Source organism: Triticum aestivum, chromosome 5B (genome assembly GCF_018294505.1).
Source record: "Triticum aestivum cultivar Chinese Spring chromosome 5B, IWGSC CS RefSeq v2.1, whole genome shotgun sequence".
In the NCBI taxonomy this organism is placed as follows: Eukaryota; Viridiplantae; Streptophyta; class Magnoliopsida; order Poales; family Poaceae; genus Triticum; species Triticum aestivum.
In genome coordinates this window covers 514,373,911-514,398,063 of record NC_057807.1, presented here as the reverse complement: position 1 = coordinate 514,398,063, position 24,153 = coordinate 514,373,911, and the positions used below count along the sequence as shown (strand labels likewise).

Genomic DNA, 24,153 nt, shown 5'->3' with positions numbered 1-24,153 from the left:
CAAAGGACTGGCAGGAGATGCTCTTGTACCATCCACAAACGCAATGAACAGAAATGGCAATTGCAGAAAGACCAAGGTAGGGAAAGGTAGGGTATAGCTAGCTACTCGATGAGCTTCTGGAGGTACTTATCGTAGACGAAGTCGACGAGGATCCCGTAGGCCTTCTCAGTGGGGTGGTAGCTGTCCCAGAACAGGTAGTCGGCGACGTCCCCGCACACCGCCGACGTGACGCCGTTGCAGAGCACGGAGACCTCCATCATGCCCATGCCGCAGCAGCCGAGCGTGGATTCCCTGAAGTCGTACCCCTGGGGGCGCACCATCATGTCCATAAAGAACCCGTACATGTCCACCAGCACCACCTTGGCCCCCGGGTTGTTCGCTTTGAGGAACTCCACGGCGGAGCCCATGCCGGCGTTCACCATCTCCGCGATCTCGTTGGGGCCGGGGGAGCAGTCCCGGGCCATGCCGCCGGAGAGCGTGCGCTGAGAGGGCATGCAGCCGACGGGCGGGAGGCCGATGACGGCGACATGGCGGGCGCCCGCGGAGAGTAGGCCGTCGAGGAAGGCGGCGGCGTGGGCGACGACGAAGGACGCGTAGGAGGCGTGGGAGTAGGAGCTGCGCGCGCGCATGGTGAAGTAGGTGTTGGTCACGTCGTTGCTGCCGGTGCACACAACGAAGATGCCCTTGGTCAGGATGTCCGAGAGCGCGGCGTCGCCGGCGGCGGCCCGGACCTTCTGCTTGTAGTCGTCGAACATGCGGAGCTGGTCCGTCATGGAGATGGCCGAGGCGAGCTGCGCCGTGAGCGGGTCGTACCCCGTGCCGCCCGAGGCGAAGCTGACGCCGGTGAGCAGGTCGTGGCTGGTGAGGTCCGGGGCCAGGTACGCCGGCAGTAGGTCCTTGAGGCCGAGCCTGGAGGCGATGAAGTCGGTGGGGATCTTGCCGTTGGAGAAGCGGCCGGTGGGGCTGTGGTCGGGGCCGAAGTCGTGGCCGTAGGGCGGGAAGTTGGCCTTGACGATGGTGTGGATGGCGTTGTTGTTGCCCGGGTCCATGATCGAGTCGCCGAACACGACCAGAGCCGGCACCATCTTCTTCGGCTTCGCCGGCGCCGTCCCTTCACCTGCAGCGCTGCTGCATGTGTTCGTGGTTCGGATGGAAACACCAGTCGCCGCCACCACCTGCAGCGCTGCTGCATGTGTTCGTGGTTCGGATGGAAACACCAGTCGCCGCCGCCACCAGCAGCAGCAGCTGCAAGATCAAGACACACCGCACGCCTGTTGCCATTGGTGGATAGATTGAATGCGGTGCGGGTGTAGTACAGGCCAACTCCACTGCGCGACCCAAACGAAAACGAACGTCCGTTTTATCCGGATTCTGTCCGTTTGGGTAGGGGTTTGGGGTCGTGTCCGGGCGTGTCCTGGGTTGCGGTGGCCGTGCGCCCAGCGCGCGACCACATCCATTTGCCCCATCCTATCCGCGTCCACTTAAAAAACTAAAAGCAACGTTTCAAATGCCAAGCCCTAGTTCAGGCCAGCGGCCCCGGTTCATCACGCCGGCAACAGAGCCAACAGCCTACACATCCATCGCCGGCATCAGCCAGCGGCCGGCACACACAGCCAGCCTTCAAAATGAATAGTTTTCCTCGCTGGTAACACAGCCGGCCTCCAAAATGAATGTTTTCTCGCCGGCACACTGCCAGCGGCCCGACGGGCGGGCGGCACCCATGCCAGCCTCAAAAAGAACGGCCACGCCGATCGGTCGACCTAGTTCAGGCCTTCGGCGTCGAGCATCTCCTTCTGCCTGGCCTCGAACCAGGCCCTTGTCTTGTCGCTCATCTTCGACAAGTCCACACTCATGATCGCAAGGGCCACCTCCTTCGCTTTGGTGGCGGCATTGGTGGCCTCGATGTCGAGCTGCCTCTGCCTGGCCTTGACGTTGTCGGCCTCGATGTCGAGCTGCCTTTGCCGGGCCGCCTCCTCCATGTCGAGCTGCCTTTGCCGGACCGCCTCCTCCATGTCGATCTTCCTCCTCTTGGCCGCCTCCTCCATCTCAAGTTTCTGTCTTTGAAGGTCTAGGTATTGCTTCATTTGCTCGTCCTTGCTTTGCCGCTTCTTCTCGTCACTCACATTCTTTTGGGACATCATGCCATGCAAAGTCTCATGCAAGGCCATGAATGAGGCGTCACGTATGTCGTCCACCTTGGAGTTGGTCTTGCCCCTTGGCCTCTTCAATGCCTCGCCATCCCCATCTCCGGCGAACTTGGCCGTCTTCTTGCCTCTCTTTCTTTGAAGTTCACGGTATCGATCCTTGAACTTAGGGCAATTGTTGATGATCGTCCAACAATGCGTAAGAGTGAATGGCTTGTCATTATGCCGGGCCTTGAATGCCTCCAAAGATTGGAATGCCTACACCACATGATCAACAACAAGTGAACATGCAAACATATACACGGCCGAAGTCTCATGGCCGTAGCAAGGAAAGGGCTAGAAAGAGGAGAGCATACTATGTCCCCAACGCCAAGACCACTCACGGGCCGTGCTTCAACGCTCTCAAATGCGGCACAATACTTGTTGCACTTTTGTTGGATGAACAACCATCTTTTTTGAATCGAGCCGATGCCACGGTTGCTTGTAATTTGGTAGGGCTCAAACATCTTCCTTTCATGGAATGTTTTGTGGACCCTCGTCCAAAAAACAATGCCCTTTTGTTGCGCGCCGGTCCTCGGATCTTGGCTAATCTCCATCCAAGCTTGGCAAATCAACTTGTCCTCATCTTGTGTATATGAACCCGTGCGAATGCTCTTCCTCTTCTTTTGTGCCTCCTCTCTTTGGGTGAGCTCGTCGATGAACAATGGCGCACCACTAATATCAACGTCATTGCCTTCTTCTTCTTCTTCATCACCTTCGACATAGATGTCATCGTCTTCATGCCACGAGTCACCATGGCCGTAGTCAGCACGGTCGCCGGCCTCTTCATCGGGGACGTACTCGGCGCGGCCATCCTGACTTTGGGTCTCATCGGGGTCATAGGTACGACCATGCCCACCATCGAAGATCACGTCCTCCATGTAGCGGTTGTAGAAGGGGTCGTCGACCGCTGGCATTGGGGTTGGCATTCCGTCAAACAAGACGCGGGGGCTGGCATGGTGCCCGTGAACGGTGCCCGTGCCTGCTTTCTTAGCATCTCGACGGACAGCCGCCCGCCACTGCTGGACCCAGGCGTGACGTTGAGGTCGATGACGGCCGCGGGGCGCGGTGTGGACGGCGCGAAGAAGCCCACGTCCGGCAACACCGGGAAACGGGTCTGGCCGTCGTGCCTTGGCGGAGGGAAGCCGGGCGACATGGGCGCGGTGCGCGACGTCGGCAACTGGCAGTGCGTAGGTCGGGTGACCGACGAGCCTGTGCTCGCTGGGCCGACGGCCGCTGCAGGGAACCCGGCAGGACGGCCCATGCCAAGCATGAGGATGGCGTGCACTTTGTTGACGAGGTCCTCCTTCTCGTCGGCAGCGTCCTTACGCCGCGCGGCCTCCATCTCCTCGCGCTGGGCAGCGAACTTGGCCGCGGCGGCATTGACCTTGACGACCGCTCTCCGTTCCCTTCTCTTCGCCGATTCCACGTCCAACTTGGCGATCTCCTCCGGCGTGCGCTCCGACCGCGGCTTCCTTGGCGCCTTCTTCTTCACCTTTGCGGGCGGGTCGACGGCCAGGCCGCCGGAACTCGACGGGGCGTCGGCCATGGACGGGGGAGAGAGGGGGCGGCGGGAGGGACGTGGGAGGGTTTGGGGCAAATGGCGCCAAATGGGCGTGGGGGTGGGGGGTTGGTTTCTCCCATCGACAGGCGGGCCAGGAGAGGACAAGCGCGCGCGTCCCGCCCGTCCGCGCGCTGTCCGTTTCACCCCAAAACCGGCGCAAATTTGGGTCGGGGATGGGTCGAAAGCGGACACAAAGCGAACAAAAGTCCGTTTGCGCCCGCGCGCTGGGCCGTCTTCTTTGTCCCTTTTACTCCAAACGGACGGGGGCGGACAGGATAGGATCGCGCGGTGGAGTTGGCCAAAAGCGAGTGGAGTGAGTGTTGGAGGGGGTACTGGATTTATGCATGGCTCGGCGTATGCAGTGTAGGCCGGACCGGACGGCGAGGATCTTGTACGAGTACCGATGAGGATACACGCGCGCGTGCCTTGAAATCCATCTTCAGTGCGTCTGCCGTCTCTCTCTCTCTCTTGAACTTATTACGTCTGCCGTGTCGCAGCAGTAGTAGTACTACTGCACCAGCCCAGTAAATTCAAGACATCTTTGTGGACCTCAGTCACCAGTTAATTCATGACGTCGAATCACAGCAACCAATGCACTCTGTGGTCAAGTCAAGTGTTGGGTCTTCGTGTGTTCCTATTGGGCACTGGTTTTAAGGCCGCGGGCGTACATTGAAATTGAATACATGCATGGATAGCGGAGCTGTTGTAGAGCCTGCCTGCATGCCTTTTGCAGGCCGAAATTGCTTCACACCTTCCATCCCAAGAACGCTGGGCAACAGCTTTAATTGCGTGAAGCATGCATGCTCGCTGTAGGTGCTGCCACGTTGGATCGTCCAGGCGTCGGGCACAGATACGTCGTGTGTATAGCAACGCTGTTTGCAGGCACGTTTTCTGGCATCTGCATTTACATAAACCTGGCACGCATCTGAAGCCGTGTTAGGCTGATCGAAGTATCATAAATAGTACTCCCTAAAATACTTGTCATCAAAATGAATAGAAGGAAATGTATCTAGATGTATTTTAGTTCTAGATTCATCATTTTTTGTCCATTTTGATGACAAGTATTTTTGGACGGAGGGAGTATCATATATGCCAACTAAGCAAATTTGTTGAGATGACATAGAATTAAATAAAAAAGGACAGGGTTGAGTATCATATCATGATACCGTATCATATTAAATATTATGCTAGTATGTGTCATGCATGTCATTAAATGGTGTCATATCTAGTAGCTAAGTAGTACTCCGATATACTATTCCTATATGCATGCGTAGTGTGAATGCTATTTTTTAGCCAATCTCACAGCCAATAGATAATCACCCAGAGAATTTTCAAGCGCGCCTTTTAAACCGTGACGGAGGGAGTACTAGCATATGATACTATGCACTACGGATGTAGTATCATATACTAATATCATATGCATGATACTAGTATATGATACTCGCCATTACGACCAACCTATTTTTTTTTATGGATCCGAACCACCACTGTTGGTGAGCCAGCTCGGCTGGAATTTTTCCTATTATTTTTAACAAATTCCGAAAATGTATGCCCTAATTAAAAAAAATCAAAAGTATGACCCGTCGGCCTCGCTCAGGCCGGAGAGTGGATCTTCAGTCTAGCACTCGTCGTCCACGCTAGGCCGGAATGTTGTTTTCGGTAGACCGAAGAGTGTTTTCGGTGTAGTAGACCGAAGAGGGATGGGCCAGGGCTGAAGAGCACTCTTCGGTTTTCTCCAGGCTGAAGAGTGTTAAGGGCCCCACCACTTCGCGTATGGTGCCTGAAGATGCATGGCGGTCTAACACTGGCCGAAGACCACTCTTTGGTGTGCACTAGGCCGACGACCATCTTCGATTTCCTCTAGGCTGAATAGTCATTTTTTTCAAACTTGTTTCTCTATCCAGTACAGTTGTTTTCCCGCCTTAACCAACTTAGCGTTCCTGCTTTTCTTCCCCCGCCATTGTTCCTGCTCTATTTTCCCGCCAACCCTTTCCCGCCATCCTTTCCGCTAAATTTTCCCACCAACTCCTTACCCTCATTCTATAAAATCCCCCACCCCCTTCATATGTTGCCTTCTGCATCTTTCCTTAGCAATTTTTCCAGTCATGTCAAGCGACAATTCCTGCGGTTTTACTCCACTGATGTCTCATTTGCTTTTGTGCAATGCCGTTAGAAACCAGATGCCTATTTGAGGAGGTGTGCATTTTGAAGAATTAGTTAGTAGTGATAGACACCTGATGAGTTGGGTAAGTGTTTTTCCTGGCCCGAACTCCCGGAGAAGTGCCCGGAAAGGAGCCCAGATGACACTACTAGGGAAAACCTTATACACAAAAACTTACCAATAGCTCGGGCTAAAAAAAAGCGCTACTACAATTTACCACTAGCGTGTGTAATCTAAACGCGCTGCAGCTAAGTTCGTAGCAGTAGCGCGTCTAACGGGGGAAACGCTACTACTACAATTCCCCTTAGTGTTCTCGCCAGGCTAACAATAGTGGTAGAGTGCTTCACGAAAGCGCGCTGCTGCTAAGATTATTGTAGCAGCGTATTTTACGCAGAAAGCGCTACTGCTAAGGAAAGGAAAATAAAATGAAAAACATATAAAAAGTAAATGAAAATAAAAAAAATAAAAAAAGGGAAGGAAAAAAAGAAAATGTGAATGAAAATAAATAAAAACAAAAAAAAGGAGAAATGTGTATCAACAGCGGGCTTTCTAGACATGCGCTATAGCTAAGTTAGTAGTAGGGCTTGTTTCCATACAACGCTACAGCTAACTTATCTATAGCTAATGTAGCAGTAGCGCTTTCACTGGAACACGCTACAGCTAACTCTGCTACTTTTGACTTAACCACGTGCGGTTCTTCTTCCCCACGTCCACTTCCCCAAATCCAACGCTTGCGTTTGCTGTCGATGCCGTCATCGCCCGGTCGCCGCGCGCTCTCCCGTCGCCCTCCGCACGCCCTCGACGCCACCCCGACCCCGACCTCGACTCCGCCCCTGACCTCGACCTCGACGCCCCCTACATCGCCGCCCTCCGCCGTGCGCCTAAGCCCCGACCCCGTCCCCGACCTCGACGTCGCGTGCCCCTCTCCCTCGACCGCTCTCTAATTCCGCCAGCACCCTAGGTGAGCACGCCCTCCTCCTCCTCCTCCCCTACACCTGCCTAGCTAGGGTTCCTAGGGTTAAATTTTAGAGTTCATCTAATTAGTTAGGGTTCATCCAATTAGATGCTAATTAGAGCAGTAGTTGTTAAAATAGAATTAGTTTTAGAGTTCATCAAATTAGTTAGGGTTAAATTTTAGAGTTCATCAAATTAGTTAGGGTTAAATTTTAGAGTTCATCTAACTAGTTTTTTTACTGTTTTTTAGTAAGTGTTTAATAGAATTAGTAAGCAAATTAATAGAACTAGTTGAACTAGTTTATTTTTAGTAAGAACTAGTTGAATTAATAGAACTAGTTTATTTTTAGTAAGAAAATTAATAGAACTAGTTGAACTAGTTTATTTTTAGTAAGAACTAGTTTATTTTTATTTATAGTAAGTGCTTAATTGAACTAGTTGAATTAATACAATAATTTATTTTTAGTACGAAAATTAATATAACTAGTTTATTTTTTTAGTTAAAGCAATTATTCCAGCATCAATGTCGATGATGCCTATCTCGCATCCTCGTCATCGACTTGGTGGAGGAGGCCTGCTTGATCAGAGGAGCCATGTCCGGAACTAGGCTCCACCGGGCTGGTGCTGGGATGTGCTACCTTTCGGGAGGTGCAACTTGGTGAGGAGCCAGCCCGTCGTTGACCCAAACCTTCTTTGGTGGCGGACACGTGGGCTAGTGACGGTGCGGAGGCTTGAGGACCCCGTGGAGGTGGTACGTCATCGTGTCAGCAAGGAGGACGATGTTGGGGAACGTAGCAGAAATTCAAAATTTTCCTACGAATCACCAAGATCTATCTATGGAGAGACTAGCCACGAGGGGAAGGAGAGTGCATCTACATACCCTTGTAAATCGCTAAGCGGAAGCATTCAAGAGAACGGGGTTGAAGGAGTCGTACTCGTCGTGATCCAAATCACCAAAGATCCTAGTGCTGAACGGACGGCACCTCCGCGTTCAACACACGTACAGCCCGATGACGTCTCCCATGCCTTGATCCAGCAAGGAGAGAGGGAGAGGTTGAGGAAGACTCCATCCAGCAGCAGCACAACGGCGTGGTGGTGATGGAGGAGCGTGGCAATCCTGCAGGGCTTCGCCAAGCACCGCGGGAGAGGAGGAGTACTTGGGAGAGGGGGAGGGCTGCGCCAGAACTTGGGTGAGGCTGCCCTTCCAACCCCCACATATATATAGGGGCAAAGGAGATGGGGGCCGGGCCCCTCAGATCCAATCTGAGGAGGGGGCGGCGGCCAGGGGGGTTGCCTTGCCCCCCAAGGCAAGGGGGGCGCCCCCCTTTAGGGTTTCCCCCAAGCCCTAGGCGCCTTGGGCCTTGGGGGGGCGCACCAGCACACCTGGGGCTGGTCCCCTCCCACACTTGGCCCATGCAGCCCTCTGGGGCCGGTGGCCCCACTTGGTGGACCCGCGGGACCCTCTCGGTGGTCCCGGTACATTACCTATAGCACCCGGAACTTTTCCGGTGACCAAAACAGGACTTCCCATATATAAATCTTTACCTCCGGACCATTCCGGAACTCCTCGTGACATCCGGGATCTCATCCGGGACTCCGAACAACATTCGGTAACCACATACAAACTTCCTTTATAACCCTAGCGTCATCGAACCTTAAGTGTGTAGACCCTACGGGTTTAGGAACCATGCAGACATGACCGAGACGTTCTCTGGTCAATAACCAACAGCGGGATCTGGATACCCATGTTGGCTCCCACATGTTCCAGGATGATCTCATCGGATGAACCACGATGTCAAGGACTCAATCGATCCCGTATACAATTCCCTTTGTCTAACGGTATTGTACTTGCCCGAGATTCGATCGTCGGTATACCGATACCTTGTTCAATCTCATTACCGGCAAGTCTCTTTACTCGTTCCGTAACACATCATCCCGTGATCAACCTCTTGGTCACATTGTGCACATTATGATGATGTCCTACCGAGTGGGCCCAGAGATACCTCTCCGTTTACACGGAGTGACAAATCCCAGTCTCAATTCGTGCCAACCTAACAGACACTTTTGGAGATACCTGTAGTGCACCTTTATAGCCACCCAGTTACATTGTGACGTTTGGTACACCCAAAGCATTCCTACGGTATCCGGGAGTTGCACAATCTCATGGTCTAAGGAAAAGATACTTGACATTAGAAAAGCTTTAGCATACGAACTACACGATCTTTGTGCTAGGCCTAGGATTGGGTCTTGTCCATCACATCATTCTTCTAATGATGTGATCCCGTTATCAACGACATCTAATGTCCATGGTCAGGAAACCGTAACCATCTATTGATCAACGAGCTAGTCAACTAGAGGCTTACTAGGGACATGGTGTTGTCTATGTACCCACACATGTATCTGAGTTTCCTATCAATACAATTATAGCATGGATAATAAACGATTATCATAAACAAGGAAATATAATAATAACTAATTTATTATTGCCTCTAGGGCATATTTCCAACAGTCTCCCACTTGCACTAGAGTCAATAATCTAGTTCACATCGCCATGTGATTAACACTCACAGGTCACATCGCCATGTGACCAACATCCAAAGAGTTTACTAGTGTCCAAACTAGTTCACATCATCATGTGATTATCACTCAATGAGTTCTAGGGTTTGATCATGTTTTGCTTGTGAGAGAGGTTTTAGTCAACGGGTCTGCAACATTCAGATCCGTATGTACTTCACAAATCTCTAGGTCATATTGTAAATGCTGCTTCCACGCTCCACTTGGAGCTATTCCAAATGGTCTCTCCACTATACGTATCCGTTTGCTACTCAGAGTCATTCGGATAGGTGTTAAAGCTTGCATCGTCGTAACCCTTTACGCCGAACTCTTTATCACCTCCATAATCGAGAAACAAATCCTTATTCCTCAAAGGATAATTTTGACCGCTATCTGGTGATCCACTCCTTGATCACCTTTGTACCCTCTTGCCAGACATGTGGCAAGGCACACATCAGGTGCGGTACTTAGCATAGCATACTGTAGAGCCTATGTCTAAAGCATAGGGGAAGACCTTCGTCCTTTCTCTCTTTTCTGTCGTGGTCGAGCTTTAAGTCTTAACTTCGTACCTTACAACTCAGGCAAGAACTCCTTCTTTGACTGATCCATCTTGAACACTTTCAAGATCATGTCAAGGTACGTGCTCATTTGAAAGTATTATTAAGCATTTTGATCTATCCTTATAGATCTCGATGCTCAATGTTCAAGTAGCTTAATCCAGGTTTTCCATTGAAAAACACTTTTCAAATAACCCTATATGCTTTCTAGAAATTCTACATCATTTCTGATCAACAATATGTTTACAACATATACTCATCAGAAATTCTATAGTGCTCCCACTCACTTCTTTGGAAATACAAGTTTCTCATAAACTTTGTATAAACCAAAATCTTTGATCATCTTATCAAAGTGCATATTCCAACTCCGAGATGCTTACTCCAGTCCATGGAAGGATCGCTGGAGCTAGCATACCTTTTAGCATCCTTAGGATCGACAAAACCTTTCTGATTGTATCACATACAACTTTTCCTTACGAAAACAGGTAAGGAAACTTGTTTTGACATCCATCTGCCAGATTTCATAAATGCAGCTAATGCTAACATGATTCCGACGGACTTTAAGCATCGCTACGGATGAGAAAATCTCATCGTAGTCAACTCCTTGAACTTGTGAAAAACTCTTCGCCACAAGTCGAGCTTCATAGATGGTGACATTACCATCCACGTCCGTCTTCTTCTTAAAGATCCATTTATCTCAATGGCTTGCCGATCATTGGGCAAGTCCACCAAAGTCCATGCTTTGTTCTGATACATGGATCTTATCTCGGATTTCATGGCTTCTAACCAGTTGTCGGAATTTGGGCCCACCATCGCTTCTCCATAGCTCGTAGGTTCATTGTTATCTAGCAACATGACCTCTAAGACAGGAGTGCGTACCACTCTAAAGTAGTACGCGTCCTTGTCGACCTACGAGGTCCGGTAGTGACTTGATCTGAAGCATCATGATCACTATCATCAGCTTCCACTTCAATTGGTGTAGGTGCCACATGAACAACTTCCTGTGCCCTGCTACACACTGGTTGAAGTGATGGTTCAATAACCTCATCAAGTCTCCACCATCCTCCCACTCAATTCTTTCGAGACAAACTTTTCCCCGAGAAAGGACCCGGTTCAAGAAACAATCCCTATTGCTTTCGGATCTGAGTATACCAACTGTTTTGGGTGTCCTATGAAGATGCATTTTATCCGCTTTGGGTTCGAGCTTATCAACCTGAAACTTTTTCACATAAGCGTCGCAGCCCCAAACTTTTAAGAAACAACAACTTAGGTTTCTCCAAACCACAGTTCAAACGGTGTCGTCTCAACGGAATTACGTGGTGCCCTATAAAGTGAGTGCGGTTTTCTCTAATGCCTAACCCATGAACGATAGTGGTAATTCAATAAGAGACATCATGGTACGCACCATATCCAATAGGGTGCAACTATGATGTTCGGACACACCATCACACTATGGTGTTCCAGGCGGTATTAATTGTGAAACAATTTCCACAATGTCTTAATTGCGTGCCAAAGCTCGTAACTCAGATACTCATCTCTATGATCATATCATAGACATTTTATCCTCTTGTCACGATGATCTTCAACTTCACTCTGAAATTACTTGAACCATTCAATAATTCAGACTTGTGTTTCATCAAGTAAATATACTCAGTATCTACTCAAATCATCCGTGAAGTAAGAACATAATGATATCCACTGCGTGCCTCAGCACTCATTGGACTGCACACATCAAAATGTATTACTTCCAACAAGTTGCTTTCTTGTTCCATTTTACTGAAAACGAGGCTTTCAGTCATCTTGCCCATGTGGTATGATTTGCATGTCTCAAGTGATTCAAAATCAAGTGAGTCCAAACAATCCATCTGCATGGAGTTTCTTCATGCGTGCATACCAATAGACATGGTTCGCATGTCTCAAACTTTTCAATAATGAGTGAGTCCAAAGATCCATCAACATGGAGCTTCTTCATACGTTTTATACCAATATGACTTACATGGCAGTGCCACAAGTAGGTGGTACTATCATTACTATCTTATATCTTTTGGCATGAACATGTGTATCACTATGATCGAGATTTAATAAACCATTCATTTTAGGTGCAAGACCATTGAAGGTATCATTCAAATAAACAGAGTAACCATTATTCTCGTTAAATGAATAACCTTATTGCGATAGACATAATCCAATCATGTCTATGCTCAATGCAAACACCAAATAACAATTATTTGGGTTTAACACCAATCTCGATGGTAGAGGGAGCGTGCGATGCTTGATCATATCAACCTTGGAAACACTTCCAACACATATCGTCAGCTCACCTTTAGCTAGTCTCCTTTCATTCTGTAGCTTTTATTTCGAGTTACTAACACTTAGCAACCGAACCGGTATCCAATACCCTGGTGCTACTAGGAGTACTAGTAAAGTACACATTAACATAATGTATATCCAATATACTTCTATCGACCTTGTCAGCCTTCTCATCTACCAAGTATCTAGGGTGATTCTGCTCCAGTGGTTGTTCCCCTTATTACAGAAGCACTTAGTCTCGGGTTTGGGTTCAACCTTGGGTTTCTTCACTAGAGCAGCAGCTGATTTGTCGTTTCATGAAGTATCCCTTCTTGCCCTTGCCCTTTTTGAAACTAGTGGTTTTACTAACCATCAACAATTGATGCTCCTACTTGACTTCTACTTTCGCGGTGTCAAACATCGCGAATACTTCAAGGATTATCATATCTATCCCTGATATGTTATAGTTCATCACGAAGCTCTAGCAGCTTGGTGGCAATGACTTTGGAGAAACATCACTATCTCATCTGGAAGATCAACTCCCACTCGATTAAAGTGATTGTTGTACTCAGACAATCTGAGCACAAGCTCAACAATTGAGCTTTTCTCCCTTAGTTTGCAGGCTAAGAAAATCGTCGGAGGTCTCATACCTCTTGACGTGGGCACGAGCCTGAAATCCCAATTTCATCCCTCGAAACATCTCATATGTTCCGCGATGTTTCGAAAATGTCTTTGGTGCCTCTACTCTAAACCGTTTAGCTGAACTATCACGTAGTTATCAAAACATGTATGTCAGATGTTCGCAACATCCACAGACGACGTTCAAGGCTCAGCACACTGAGCGGTGCATTAAGGATATAAGCCTTCTACGAAGCAACGAGGACAATCCTCAGTTTACGGACCTAGTCCGCATAATCGCTACTATCAACTTTCAACTAAATTTTTCTCTGGGGACATATCTAAATAGTAGAACTAAAGCGCGTGCTTACGACATAATTTGCAAAGATCTTTTGACTATGTTCAGGACAATTGAGTTCATCTTATGAACTCCCACTCAGATAGACATCCCTCTAGTCATCTAAGTGATTACATGATCCGAGTCAACTAGGTCGTGTCCGATCATCACGTGAGACGGACTAGTCATCATCGGTGAACATCTTCATGTTGATCGTATCTACTATACGACTCATGCTCGACCTTTTGGTCTCTTGTGTTCTGAGGCCATGTCTGTACATGCTAGGCTCGTCAAGTCAACCTAAGTGTTTCGCGTGTGTAAATCTGGCTTACACCCGTTGTATGTGAACGTTAGATCTATCACACCCGATCATCACATGGTGCTTCGAAACGACGAACTTTCGGAACGGTGCACAGTTAGGGGGAACACTTTCTTGAAATTTTAATGAGGGATCATCTTATTTACTACCGTCGTTCTAAGCAAATAATATGTATAAACATGATAAACATCACATGCAATCAAATAGTGACATGATATGGCCAATATCATATTGCTTCTTTTAATCTCCATCTTCGGGGCTCCATGATCATCATCGTCACCGGCATGACACCATGATCTCCATCATCATGATCTCCATCATCGTGTCTTCATGAAGTTGTCTCGCCAACTATTACTTCTACTACTATGGCTAACGGTTTAGCAATAAAGTAAAGTAATTACATGGCGTTGTTCAATGACACACATGTCATACAATAAATTAAGACAACTCCTATGGCTTCTGTCAGTTGTCATATTCATCGACATGCAAGTCGTGATTCCTATTACAAGAACATGATCAATCTCATACATCACATATCATTCATCACATTCCTTTCTGGCCATATCACATCACATAGCATACCCTGCAAAAACAAGTTAGACGTCCTCTAATTGTTGTTTGCATGTTTTACGTGGCTGCTATAGGTGTTCTAGCAAGAATGTTTCTTACCTACGTAAAACCACAACGTGATATGCCAATTTCTAGTTACCCTTCATAAGGACCCTTTTCATCGAATCCGCTCCAACTAAAGTGGGAGAGACAGACACCCGCTAGCCACCTTATGCAACTAGTGCATGTCAGTCGGTGGAACCTGTCTCACGTAAGCGTATGTTTAAGGTCGGTCCGGGCCGCTTCATCCCACGATGCTGCCGAAGCAAGATAAGACTAGTAGTGACAAGAAAATTAACAACATCTACGCCCACAACTGCTTTGTGTTCTACTCGTGCATAGTAACTACGCATAGACCTAGCTCATGATGCCACTGTTGGGGAACGTAGCAGAAATTCAAAATTTTCCTCCGAATCACCAAGATCTATCTATGGAGAGACTAGCAACGAGGGGAAGGAGAGTGCATCTACATACCCTTGTAGATCGCTAAGCGGAAGCGTTCAAGAGAACGGGGTTGAAGGAGTCGTACTCGTCGTGATCCAAATCACCGGAGATCCTAGTGTCGAACGGACGGCACCTCCGTGTTCAACACACGTATAGCCCGGTGACGTCTCCCATGCCTTGATCCAACAAGGAGAGAGGGAGAGGTTGAGGAAGACTCCATCCAGCAGCAGCATAACGGCGTGGTGGTGATGGAGGAGCGTGGCAATCCTGCAGGGCTTCGCCAAGCACCGCGGGAGAGGAGGAGTACTTGGGAGAGGGGGAGGGCTGCGCCAGAACTTGGGTGCGGCTGCCCTTCCACCCCTCACATATATATAGGGGCAAAGGAGATGGGGGCCGGCCCCCTCAGATCCAATCTGAGGAGGGGGCGGCGGCCAGGGGGGTTGCCTTGCCCCCCAAGGCAAGGGGGGCGCCCCCCTTTAGGGTTTCCCCCAAGCCCTAGGCGCCTTGGGCCTTGGTGGGGGGCGCACCAGCCCACCTGGGGCTGGTCCCCTCCCACACTTGGCCCATGCAGCCCTCTGGGGCCGGTGGCCCCACTTGGTGGACCCCCAGGACCCTCCCGGTGGTCCCGGTACATTACCGAGAGCACCCGGAACTTTTCCGGTGACCAAAACAGGACTTCCCATATATAAATCTTTACCTCCAGACCATTCCGGAACTCCTCGTGACATCCGGGATCTCATCCAGGACTCCGAACAACATTCGGTAACCACATACAAACTTCCTTTATAACCCTAGCGTCATCAAACCTTAAGTGTGTAGACCCTACGGGTTCGGGAACCATGCAGACATGACCGAGACGTTCTCCGGTCAATAACCAACAGCGGGATCTGGATACCCATGTTGGCTCCCACATGTTCCACGATGATCTCATCGGATGAACCACGATGTCAAGGACTCAATCGATCCCGTATACAATTCCCTTTGTCTAATGGTATTGTACTTGCCCGAGATTCGATCGTCGGTATACCGATACCTTGTTCAATCTCGTTACCGGCAAGTCTCTTTACTCGTTCCGTAACACATCATCCCGTGATCAACCTCTTGGTCACATTGTGCACATTATGATGATGTCCTACCGAGTGGGCCCAGAGATACCTCTCCGTTTACACGAAGTGACAAATCCCAGTCTCGATTCGTGCCAACCCAACAGACACTTTCAGAGATACCTGTAGTGCACCTTTATAGCCACCTAGTTACGTTGTGACGTTTGGTACACCCAAAGAATTCCTACGATATCCGGGAGTTGCACAATCTCATGGTCTAAGGAAAAGATACTTGACATTAGAAAAGCTTTAGCATACGAACTACACGATCTTTGTGCTAGGCTTAGGATTGGGTCTTGTCCATCACATCATTCTTCTAATGATGTGATCCCGTTATCAACAACATCTAATGTCCATGGTCAGGAAACCGTAACCATCTATTGATCAACGAGCTAGTCAACTAGAGGCTTACTAGGGACATGGTGTTGTCTATGTACCCACACATGTATCTGAGTTTCCTATCAATACAATTATAGCATGGATAATAAACGATTATCATGAACAAGTAAATATAATAATAACTAATTTATTATTGCCTCTAGGGCATATTTCCAACAGACGAGCACGTCTATCGCTACATGGTTGCGTTGGAGGGCAGGTTCTCCAATACCTGGCAGGCTCTTCAGGGATCTCATTGGAGCTATGATCCTGTGATGGTTCCTTCTCTTTGGGTATCCACCGCCCAGGCCGATATCCGTCGTTCGCTAGGGTTTTAGTTGTATTAGTGAGGTTATATGTATGAGACTATTCGAGATGTATTAGTGATAATATTCGACGATGTACGGACGCAAGAGATGATTTAGTTTTGCTTATTGAATGCATGCTAATTTGAATACTAATTTATTTTTTGATTTAGTTTTGCTTATTGAATGCTCAAATTAGAGAACTACTCCTATTTTGAGTGCTCAAATTGGAGAGCACTATTTTGAATAGCAGCCAAATCTCCATGTCATCGCCGCCATCATCCCTGCCACAGGCCCCCTCCGACCTCGAGGTGAGACTAGCCAAATCTCCATATCAATATGAGTCCTATAAGATATTTTGAAATGTTTTTGTTCATATTTTCATCCATTGAAATGCAATGACCATCAAGTTTGAATGCAAATAGGATATGTGCTTGCCCAAGTGGCCATGTTTGCAGGTAACACCTCCAAGTGGCCTATGTTTTGCCGGAGTGTTGATTAATTTCCATTCCGGCAAATTTTAGGTGCTCGATATGTCCTTTTTTTTAGCAAAGGTCATGCTGGTTTTTTCCGTGAATTTTGGCATGACTTGTGCTACAATATGTAGGAAATGTCGAGTGGCCTGGATTTTCTAGAAATATAATTAAACGACATTTCGGGTTGTTAAGTCTATCGAGGCCCCATACATGACAATCAAAAAATGAGTGAGGGAGAAAGTCTGCACCATATATGAGAGAGGAAGAAACCCGACTGTTGTCGTGGGGGTCGTTTCTCCTTCTTCTCCTTGTGTTAGACCTTTGTTAGGCACTAGAGGGAGGAGGAGTAACGACCATCACCGACGGTCGAAAAATCAGTGAGGGAGTGTGTCCATCATATATGAGAGAAGAAGAATGCCGATTGTTGTCGTGGGGATCGCTTCTCCTTCATTCCCCTGTTCTAGACATTTTGGTTTAATGCACTCGGGGACGAAGGGAGGAGCGACCATCACTAATGGTCGAATATATACACCACGTGAGCTGAGAGTTTTCAAAAAAAAAGACTCGACAGACCGATAGTCAAACCGTGCTGAATAATAATGATCTAATTTAGTTTTTAGTACATATATTGAATTTTAGAAGTTTAATCTTTGAATTATGAACATAGGAAATGTCATCGGATGAAAGTCTCGCGGAGTGCTCCTGGTGCGGCGACAACCGGGGTTTCTGCGACAGACCTCACTTGGTAGAAGGTCGGTGCTTCAGCATTAAGCTCCAGGAGGCCTTCGGTGTTGAAATGGTACGCTACGACGCAAAGTGGTTTTTTCGTAATTAAGCTCGACTTCTACTACTTCAATGTGTAATTTTCATCTTTTACAATTCGACTAGCTTAACCCATGCCATGCAAGATGCTATGTCTTGGAGAGGATGGATTTATAAGATCATGAGAGTATGGAAACAAAGAAAATTCACCTAAGGACCCATCATGGTATGGATTTTGAGGTAAATCTATACAATTCTGAGAGCGTATCCCATTTTGGTTGCTCGGATTGGGAAGCACTTTGCAAGATGTATGATCTTCAAGAGGGTATGCTTGTCACCATGGATCTTGGTGATCCTGACATCGAGGAAGACAATTTGGACATTTGGGTCCTTGTTGATATGGTTCCAATTCTACCGATATGTGAGTTTCTCAAACATAGTTATTAAGTAATTTATATTGTTTATTTCAAAATAGTTGACAGCTTATTTCCATTGATAGCTTATTTTCATTCTTGAAAGAATGCGGAAGATGGTAGACAGAACCTACTACACCGATGGCTCAGAATTAACTTATCAGGAGAAAAATCATCTGATTGCATTTATTACTGATCTTGAGAATTACAATATGTATTATCAAACTCCTTCACATTATGGTCAATATGTGCCACTAGTGCACGTGTTGAACTATGCTAACATCCATGAAGATGTCATGGTAAGATTTTTTAGTATTACACATCTATGCATCTTTTGCATAAATTCTTTTAAAACTGAACTACATTCCCTAACTACGAAGTTATTACTATGTTTTTCAACAGATAATCCCACAGGAGTGTGTGCCTCATCTAATGTTTCAGAAAGGTCGCCTTGATGTTTTGATATACAGCCAGGTCATCCTACGAATCACTCTTGTTCATATCGGATTTCTAAAACCAATGAAGACATGACAATCAAAGATTGGAAAAAATATATGGTCACTCGTAGGGAGCTACTTGGAAGCAACATTAGGCGAAGGGCAAGAATTGGAGACAGGATAATCTCCTTTCTCCATAATGGAGAGTCAAGGCCTATCTTGTTTTATATATTTACCTAAGAGAACGTAAGGTCCTATGAGAGAGAAGTAGGTCCTAGGTACAATGTGTTATTATGTGTACAATGTGTTAGAGTTGATGATGAGGAGGAGTTGTGATTATGACTACTGACCAACTTGCTATATGATGTCTCATTGATAAAAATGATGATCACGAGGAGGTGTTATATGACAATGATGTATTATGATGATAAGTTGTTAATATGATATGATGATGATCATGATAATGATGAGTTATTATGTCATTGGGTGAAAGAAACACGGTTTAGTTTCAAGTGGATGGATCCAAAGTGACCATTGGTCACCTAGTGATGTAGTAACTCATTCTGATGTAAAAACAATCTCTAAATTACTATTGTATGAAAACTTGTATAATGACGTATGAATATGAAAAAAAATTAGAAATACCCAACAATAGTAGTAGCGCGGGTAGGAGGCGCGCTACTAGTAACTATCAGTAGCGCTCTACACCAAAAGCGCTACTGCTAAGCAGCTATAGCAGTAGCGCAGGCAAGCGCACACTACTGATACACTTTAGCTGTAGCGTCGTATCAGTAGTGCGCCACCCCGCGCTACTGATATACCTAAAACCGGCGCTACTGCTAACCTTTTCCCTAGTAGTGGGATATTCGACAAGAACTTTTCCTCGTGGAAGATGGGATAGGAATGTTGAACTCAACATACGAGTGTCTGCATTACTGGTAGGCCTTTGTTGACAATCCAAGAATAAACTTTCCGCAGAAGCAATATGAGGACCACGCTAAGGTAAATGATATTTCATTTCAGCTTGCACCCAGTTAGACCATATGCTCATACGTAACTATGTTTTTATTGTTGTTTCTAATTTTCAGAGGTACCCCGAGGACGCAGAAGTTTTGAATAATGATATCTTCAACTTTGGATGGATGAAGTGTATCTGGACTCTATACCAAAGGTGAGAGTACCATGACAGAGTGGTGTATCAGCGAGGGATGGCCCTAGCTCCAAGAAAGTGATTGAAGACGATGATGATGACTTTATGCCAAGCAAACGAGCCGAGAACATAGGCAAGGCTCCTATTGCATCTGAGAGGGGTGGCGGTAGCTGTAAGAAAGTGAAGAGCGACGATGATGACTTTATGCCAAGCAAGAAAGTTCAGAACAGATCCAAGTGTTGTGCCAACTCGAAGAGTGGTAGATCAAGTAAGGGTGTAGCATCACCGAAGGGCGCCGATGCTGATCACAATTCCGTTGATGAGTTTATGCTGGGGAAACTAGTTCAGGTAACATTTGGACGCAATCATGAAGACCTCTAGAAGCCCCGTGTTAACAGGAATAGTGATGATGACTTCATGTAGTGGTTGCACGACGTTGCAGAAGTAGTTTGTACAGTATCTTGTTCTATGAGCATTATGTTGTATCTTAATTTCCTGTTGTAGTGTGTTGCAATTTCTATTGTTTTGCAATATCTTCATCAGAATTATCATATGAACTAGCAAAACTAACATGAAAAGAAATATGTCTCATAAATAGATAATGGCTCACACATGTAAGCAAGTGCAATAGTAATATAGATAAAACCATGTCTCATACATGGATAATGACTCACACATGAGAAATGTCTCAAACTAACATGGATGGACATATGTCTCATACATAGAAAATCGTATCACTCCCGGGGACAACGTCGAAGCCATGGCTTCCTCCGATGAGGACCGGAAGGCTCGTAACGCGGTGGCGGGGGATGAGGCCCATGATATCCACGACCGTAAAGACCCTTGTCGCCCGCTATCTGTGTCTCCTGCATGGGTGGCGGTGGCTGAGTGTGTAACACTGACTGAGAGTCATAAGTGTCGTAAGTGGGTTCAGCTTGGTCCTCATCATCTTCACTGCCTTCTAAGAATGAACCAGTGAGTGTGCAAATTGCATGAACTATGGAGGTGAAGCACGCAAATTATTTACTGTAGAAAAGTTACATGTGTAAGAATGATTTGTAGAACAGGAATTCAGAAAACAAAGTACAAAGTAGTGTTACCTGGGCCGATTTGATGATGCCAAGATAAGCTTCCTAGTTGTGAAGGAGGTGGCGGCAGCACATAGGTAACACGGGGGGTGAAGCCCTTGGCCGTGTTTCCGAACGATGCAAGGAGAGATGTGGCGGAGGATGTGATGGGAGAGGAACTGCAACATCAGAAGATCGTCTACATGTAACAGCCGCGTAAATCCCTCTTAGCTTGTCATCAATACGCCTCAAAAGTGAGATGTGCTCTTGCTACGGGATAGGATGCCCCGTCTCCACCTGGTGCAATAAAGCCGAAACAGCCTCTCACTCCTGGATAGTCGACTCGCCTTGTAGATGGAAGGTTAACCCATTGTATATGTTTAGGTTATGATGATAGAACTACACAAATGAGTCACATAGTACTTATTGCATGGTGTCTGGTTTCCGCAATAGATTTAGTTGGGTACATATCAGTGATGCGAGGGACCTCCATCTGATCGGGATTAGCCAATGGCACCAAGTAGATCCTCATTGTATGCCGGTAACTTCACAGATACAATGAGTACTAGTCCCACTGAAAAGCATGAACCTCCTCCCAGATATTTGCCGATGCAGTAGTCCAGGCCTGAACGTAAGGTCCAATGCTCTGAATCCAAGCAGTGATAGTCTTTTTTCCTCCTACGCGGTTGTACCTGAGATTGGCAGATGTGTCACACATGTTGTGATTTAAGAGTTAGTTGTATGGGCACATAAATCAGAATTAACTTGTGGACGTGTGGAGCATTGTTGAGGAAATCGTTAACTGGTAGCTGCTCGGTTGACTGGTGAGTAGGGGATTAATAGTCTAATCGGCAAGTTAATCGGCCATTCAATCAATTAATCGGCTGATTTATCAGTTTATCGGCTACTCGATGACCCTATGAGTAGGGATTAATCGGCAAGTTAACTGGTTAATCAGACGAATTCTTGAACATCGGTGTGGAGGTTGGTGTGGATGTTCTGGAATTTCAGCCGATTGGACTCTCTCATAAACTTGTGTAGATCCATCTCCTCAACCGTCGCGTCAAACACCAACTTGGCCTTCGTCAGCCACTAGTGTTGATCTCTAGTGTACAATTCAGATATCCTTGATGGGTATCTAACTGATATACTTGCATGCAAGTATGGCTCCCAGATAACCTGGTCCTCATGCAAACCATTGAACTACGACGTGAAGGACAAATAACAACTCCTCGCTTGGTCAAGCGCAAAGTACCTTTGCATATGGAAACATATAAACATTAGTAATCCTTTTGCACAGCAAGAAATAATGAAATGAATTGTTACATAATATAATTGTACCTCTCTTCGTGTCCAAACAGATCCCTATAGTAGGCAAGTTGCTGAGATCTGGCCCGTAAATCCCTGCCATGTCCGCATACCCAAAACGAATCTCCATGGAGACATAAGGTCATCCAATAGGGAATCTCTCATATGTCCATAGCTGCAACAACAGTGGACATCCAAGCAAACACTAGTAAAAAAGGGGGCAATGGTCCAGGCAGGGCCAGCCCATTAGTCCTGGTTCAGTCTAGAACCGGGACCAATGGGGGCATTGGACCCGGTTCATGGGCCCCGGGGGCCGGCCGGGCCACGTGGGCCATTGGTCCCGGTTCGTCTGGATCTTTTGGTCCCGGTTGGTGGGACGAACCGGGACCAATGGTCCTCGCTCCTGGCCCACCACTATTGGTCCCGGTTGGAGGCATGAACCGGGACCAAAGGCCGCCCATTAGTCCCGGTTCATACCACCAACCGGGACTAAAGGGTTGGTCCTCGTTGCGGCCAGAGTTTAGTCCCACCTCGCCAACCGAAGGGGGCTCACACCGGTTTATAAGCCCCTCCCTCTCTGCCTTGTTGAGCTCCTCTCAAAATGAAAATAGATGCCCTTATACAGGGAATTTGACCTAAATTCATACTGAATTTCTCTGAAGTTAGTAGAAATTTATTATGAATTTAGGTTGAATTTTCTCTATAAGCGCATCTATGCTCATTTTTTTAGTAAAGTTAATCACAACTATTTTTTCTTCTATTTATTTCTGAGTAGTTTTTATATAATTGTTTTTTCTTTTCTGCTATAATTTTTTTCTTTTTATTTCTGAGTTGTAATAAGTCATTAAAAATAAGCATCTATGCTCATTTTTAGTAAAGTTAATCACAACTATTTTTTCTTCTATTTATTTCTGAGCTGTAATAAGTCATTAAAAATCAGCATCTATGCATATTTTTTTAGTAAAGTTAATCACAACTATTTTTTCGTCTATTTATTTCTGAGTAGTTTTTTATATTTTTTTTCTTTTCTGCTATATTTTTTCTTTTTATTTCTGAGTTGTAATAAGTCATTAAAAATAAGCACCTCATTTTTTAGTAAAGTTAATCACAACTATTTTTTCTTCTATTTATTTTTGAGCTGTAATAAGTCATTAAAAATAAGCATCTATGCTCATTTTTTTAGTAAAGTAAATCACAACTATTTTTTCTTCTATTTATTTCTGAGTTGTAATAAGTCATTAAAAATAAGCATCTATGCTCATTTTTTTTAGTAAAGTTAATCACAACTATTTTTTCTTCTATTTATTTCTGAGTAGTTTTTTATATAGTTTATTTTTCTTTTCTACTATATTTATTTTTTTCTATTTATTTCTGAGTTGCAATAAGTCATTAAAAATAAAAAAGAGGCGCAATGCTCGTTAATTCGCTTCAAGCCTTTCGGAATAGTGTCAACTGCACTGCATATAGCTTCGTGCAGTCTACCCTATTCCTCAAGGCTTGAAGCTAACCAACGTGCAGGTGAGCATTGAGCCTCTTCTTCATCGTCTCTGCACTCAGAGCTTATAAACAGCTGCGAGTGCCTCTCGCTTGGCGAGGTGGGACTAAAAAAACAGCTGCAGAAAGAATCAACTAAAAAACAGGTGCAGAAAATAAATAAGTAATTAGACGGGTCCATTGATACCGGTTGGTGGCGCCAACCGGGACCAATGCCCCTCTTTAGTCCCGGTTGGTGGCTCAAACCGGGACCAATGCCCCTCTTTAGTCCCGGTTGGCGGCACCAACCGGGACCAAAGGTCTTTGTTTCCCGCCCTTTGGGCTGTTGAAAAGAGGCCTTTGGTCCCGGTTGGTGCCACCAACCGAGACTAAAGGGGGCATTGGTCCCGGTTTGTGCCACGAACCAGGACCAAAGCCTTTGTTATATAAATAGCACTTAGGAAAATTTCAGAACCGCATCCCCACTTTGATCTCTCCTCCTCCTCTCCCGACGCTGCGCGCCGTCCCCTGCCGCCACCTCGCCGTCGCCGCCCCGCCCCGACGCCGTCACCGCCCCGCCCCGACGCCATCGCTGCCCCGCCCTGCCCCGACGTCATCGCCGTCCCGCCCCGCCCTGCCCCGACGTCATCGCCGCCTCGCCCCGCCCTGCCGCCCGACGTCGCCGCCCTGATG

At 46.7% G+C, this 24,153-nt stretch overlaps 1 protein-coding gene across 1 annotated transcript; it reads right to left on the bottom strand.

Moving 5' to 3' along the window:
* Positions 1-3,339, bottom strand: LOC123114945 (GDSL esterase/lipase EXL3-like). Its single transcript, XM_044536298.1, has 3 exons — positions 3,166-3,339; positions 1,160-1,245; positions 1-1,125 (listed from the first exon to the last, which is right to left on the bottom strand). Exons 1-3 carry the CDS (start codon positions 3,337-3,339, stop codon positions 102-104), a joined length of 1,284 nt encoding a protein of 427 aa, XP_044392233.1. The 3' UTR covers positions 1-101.
* Between the last annotated feature and the right edge of the window lie 20,814 nt (positions 3,340-24,153).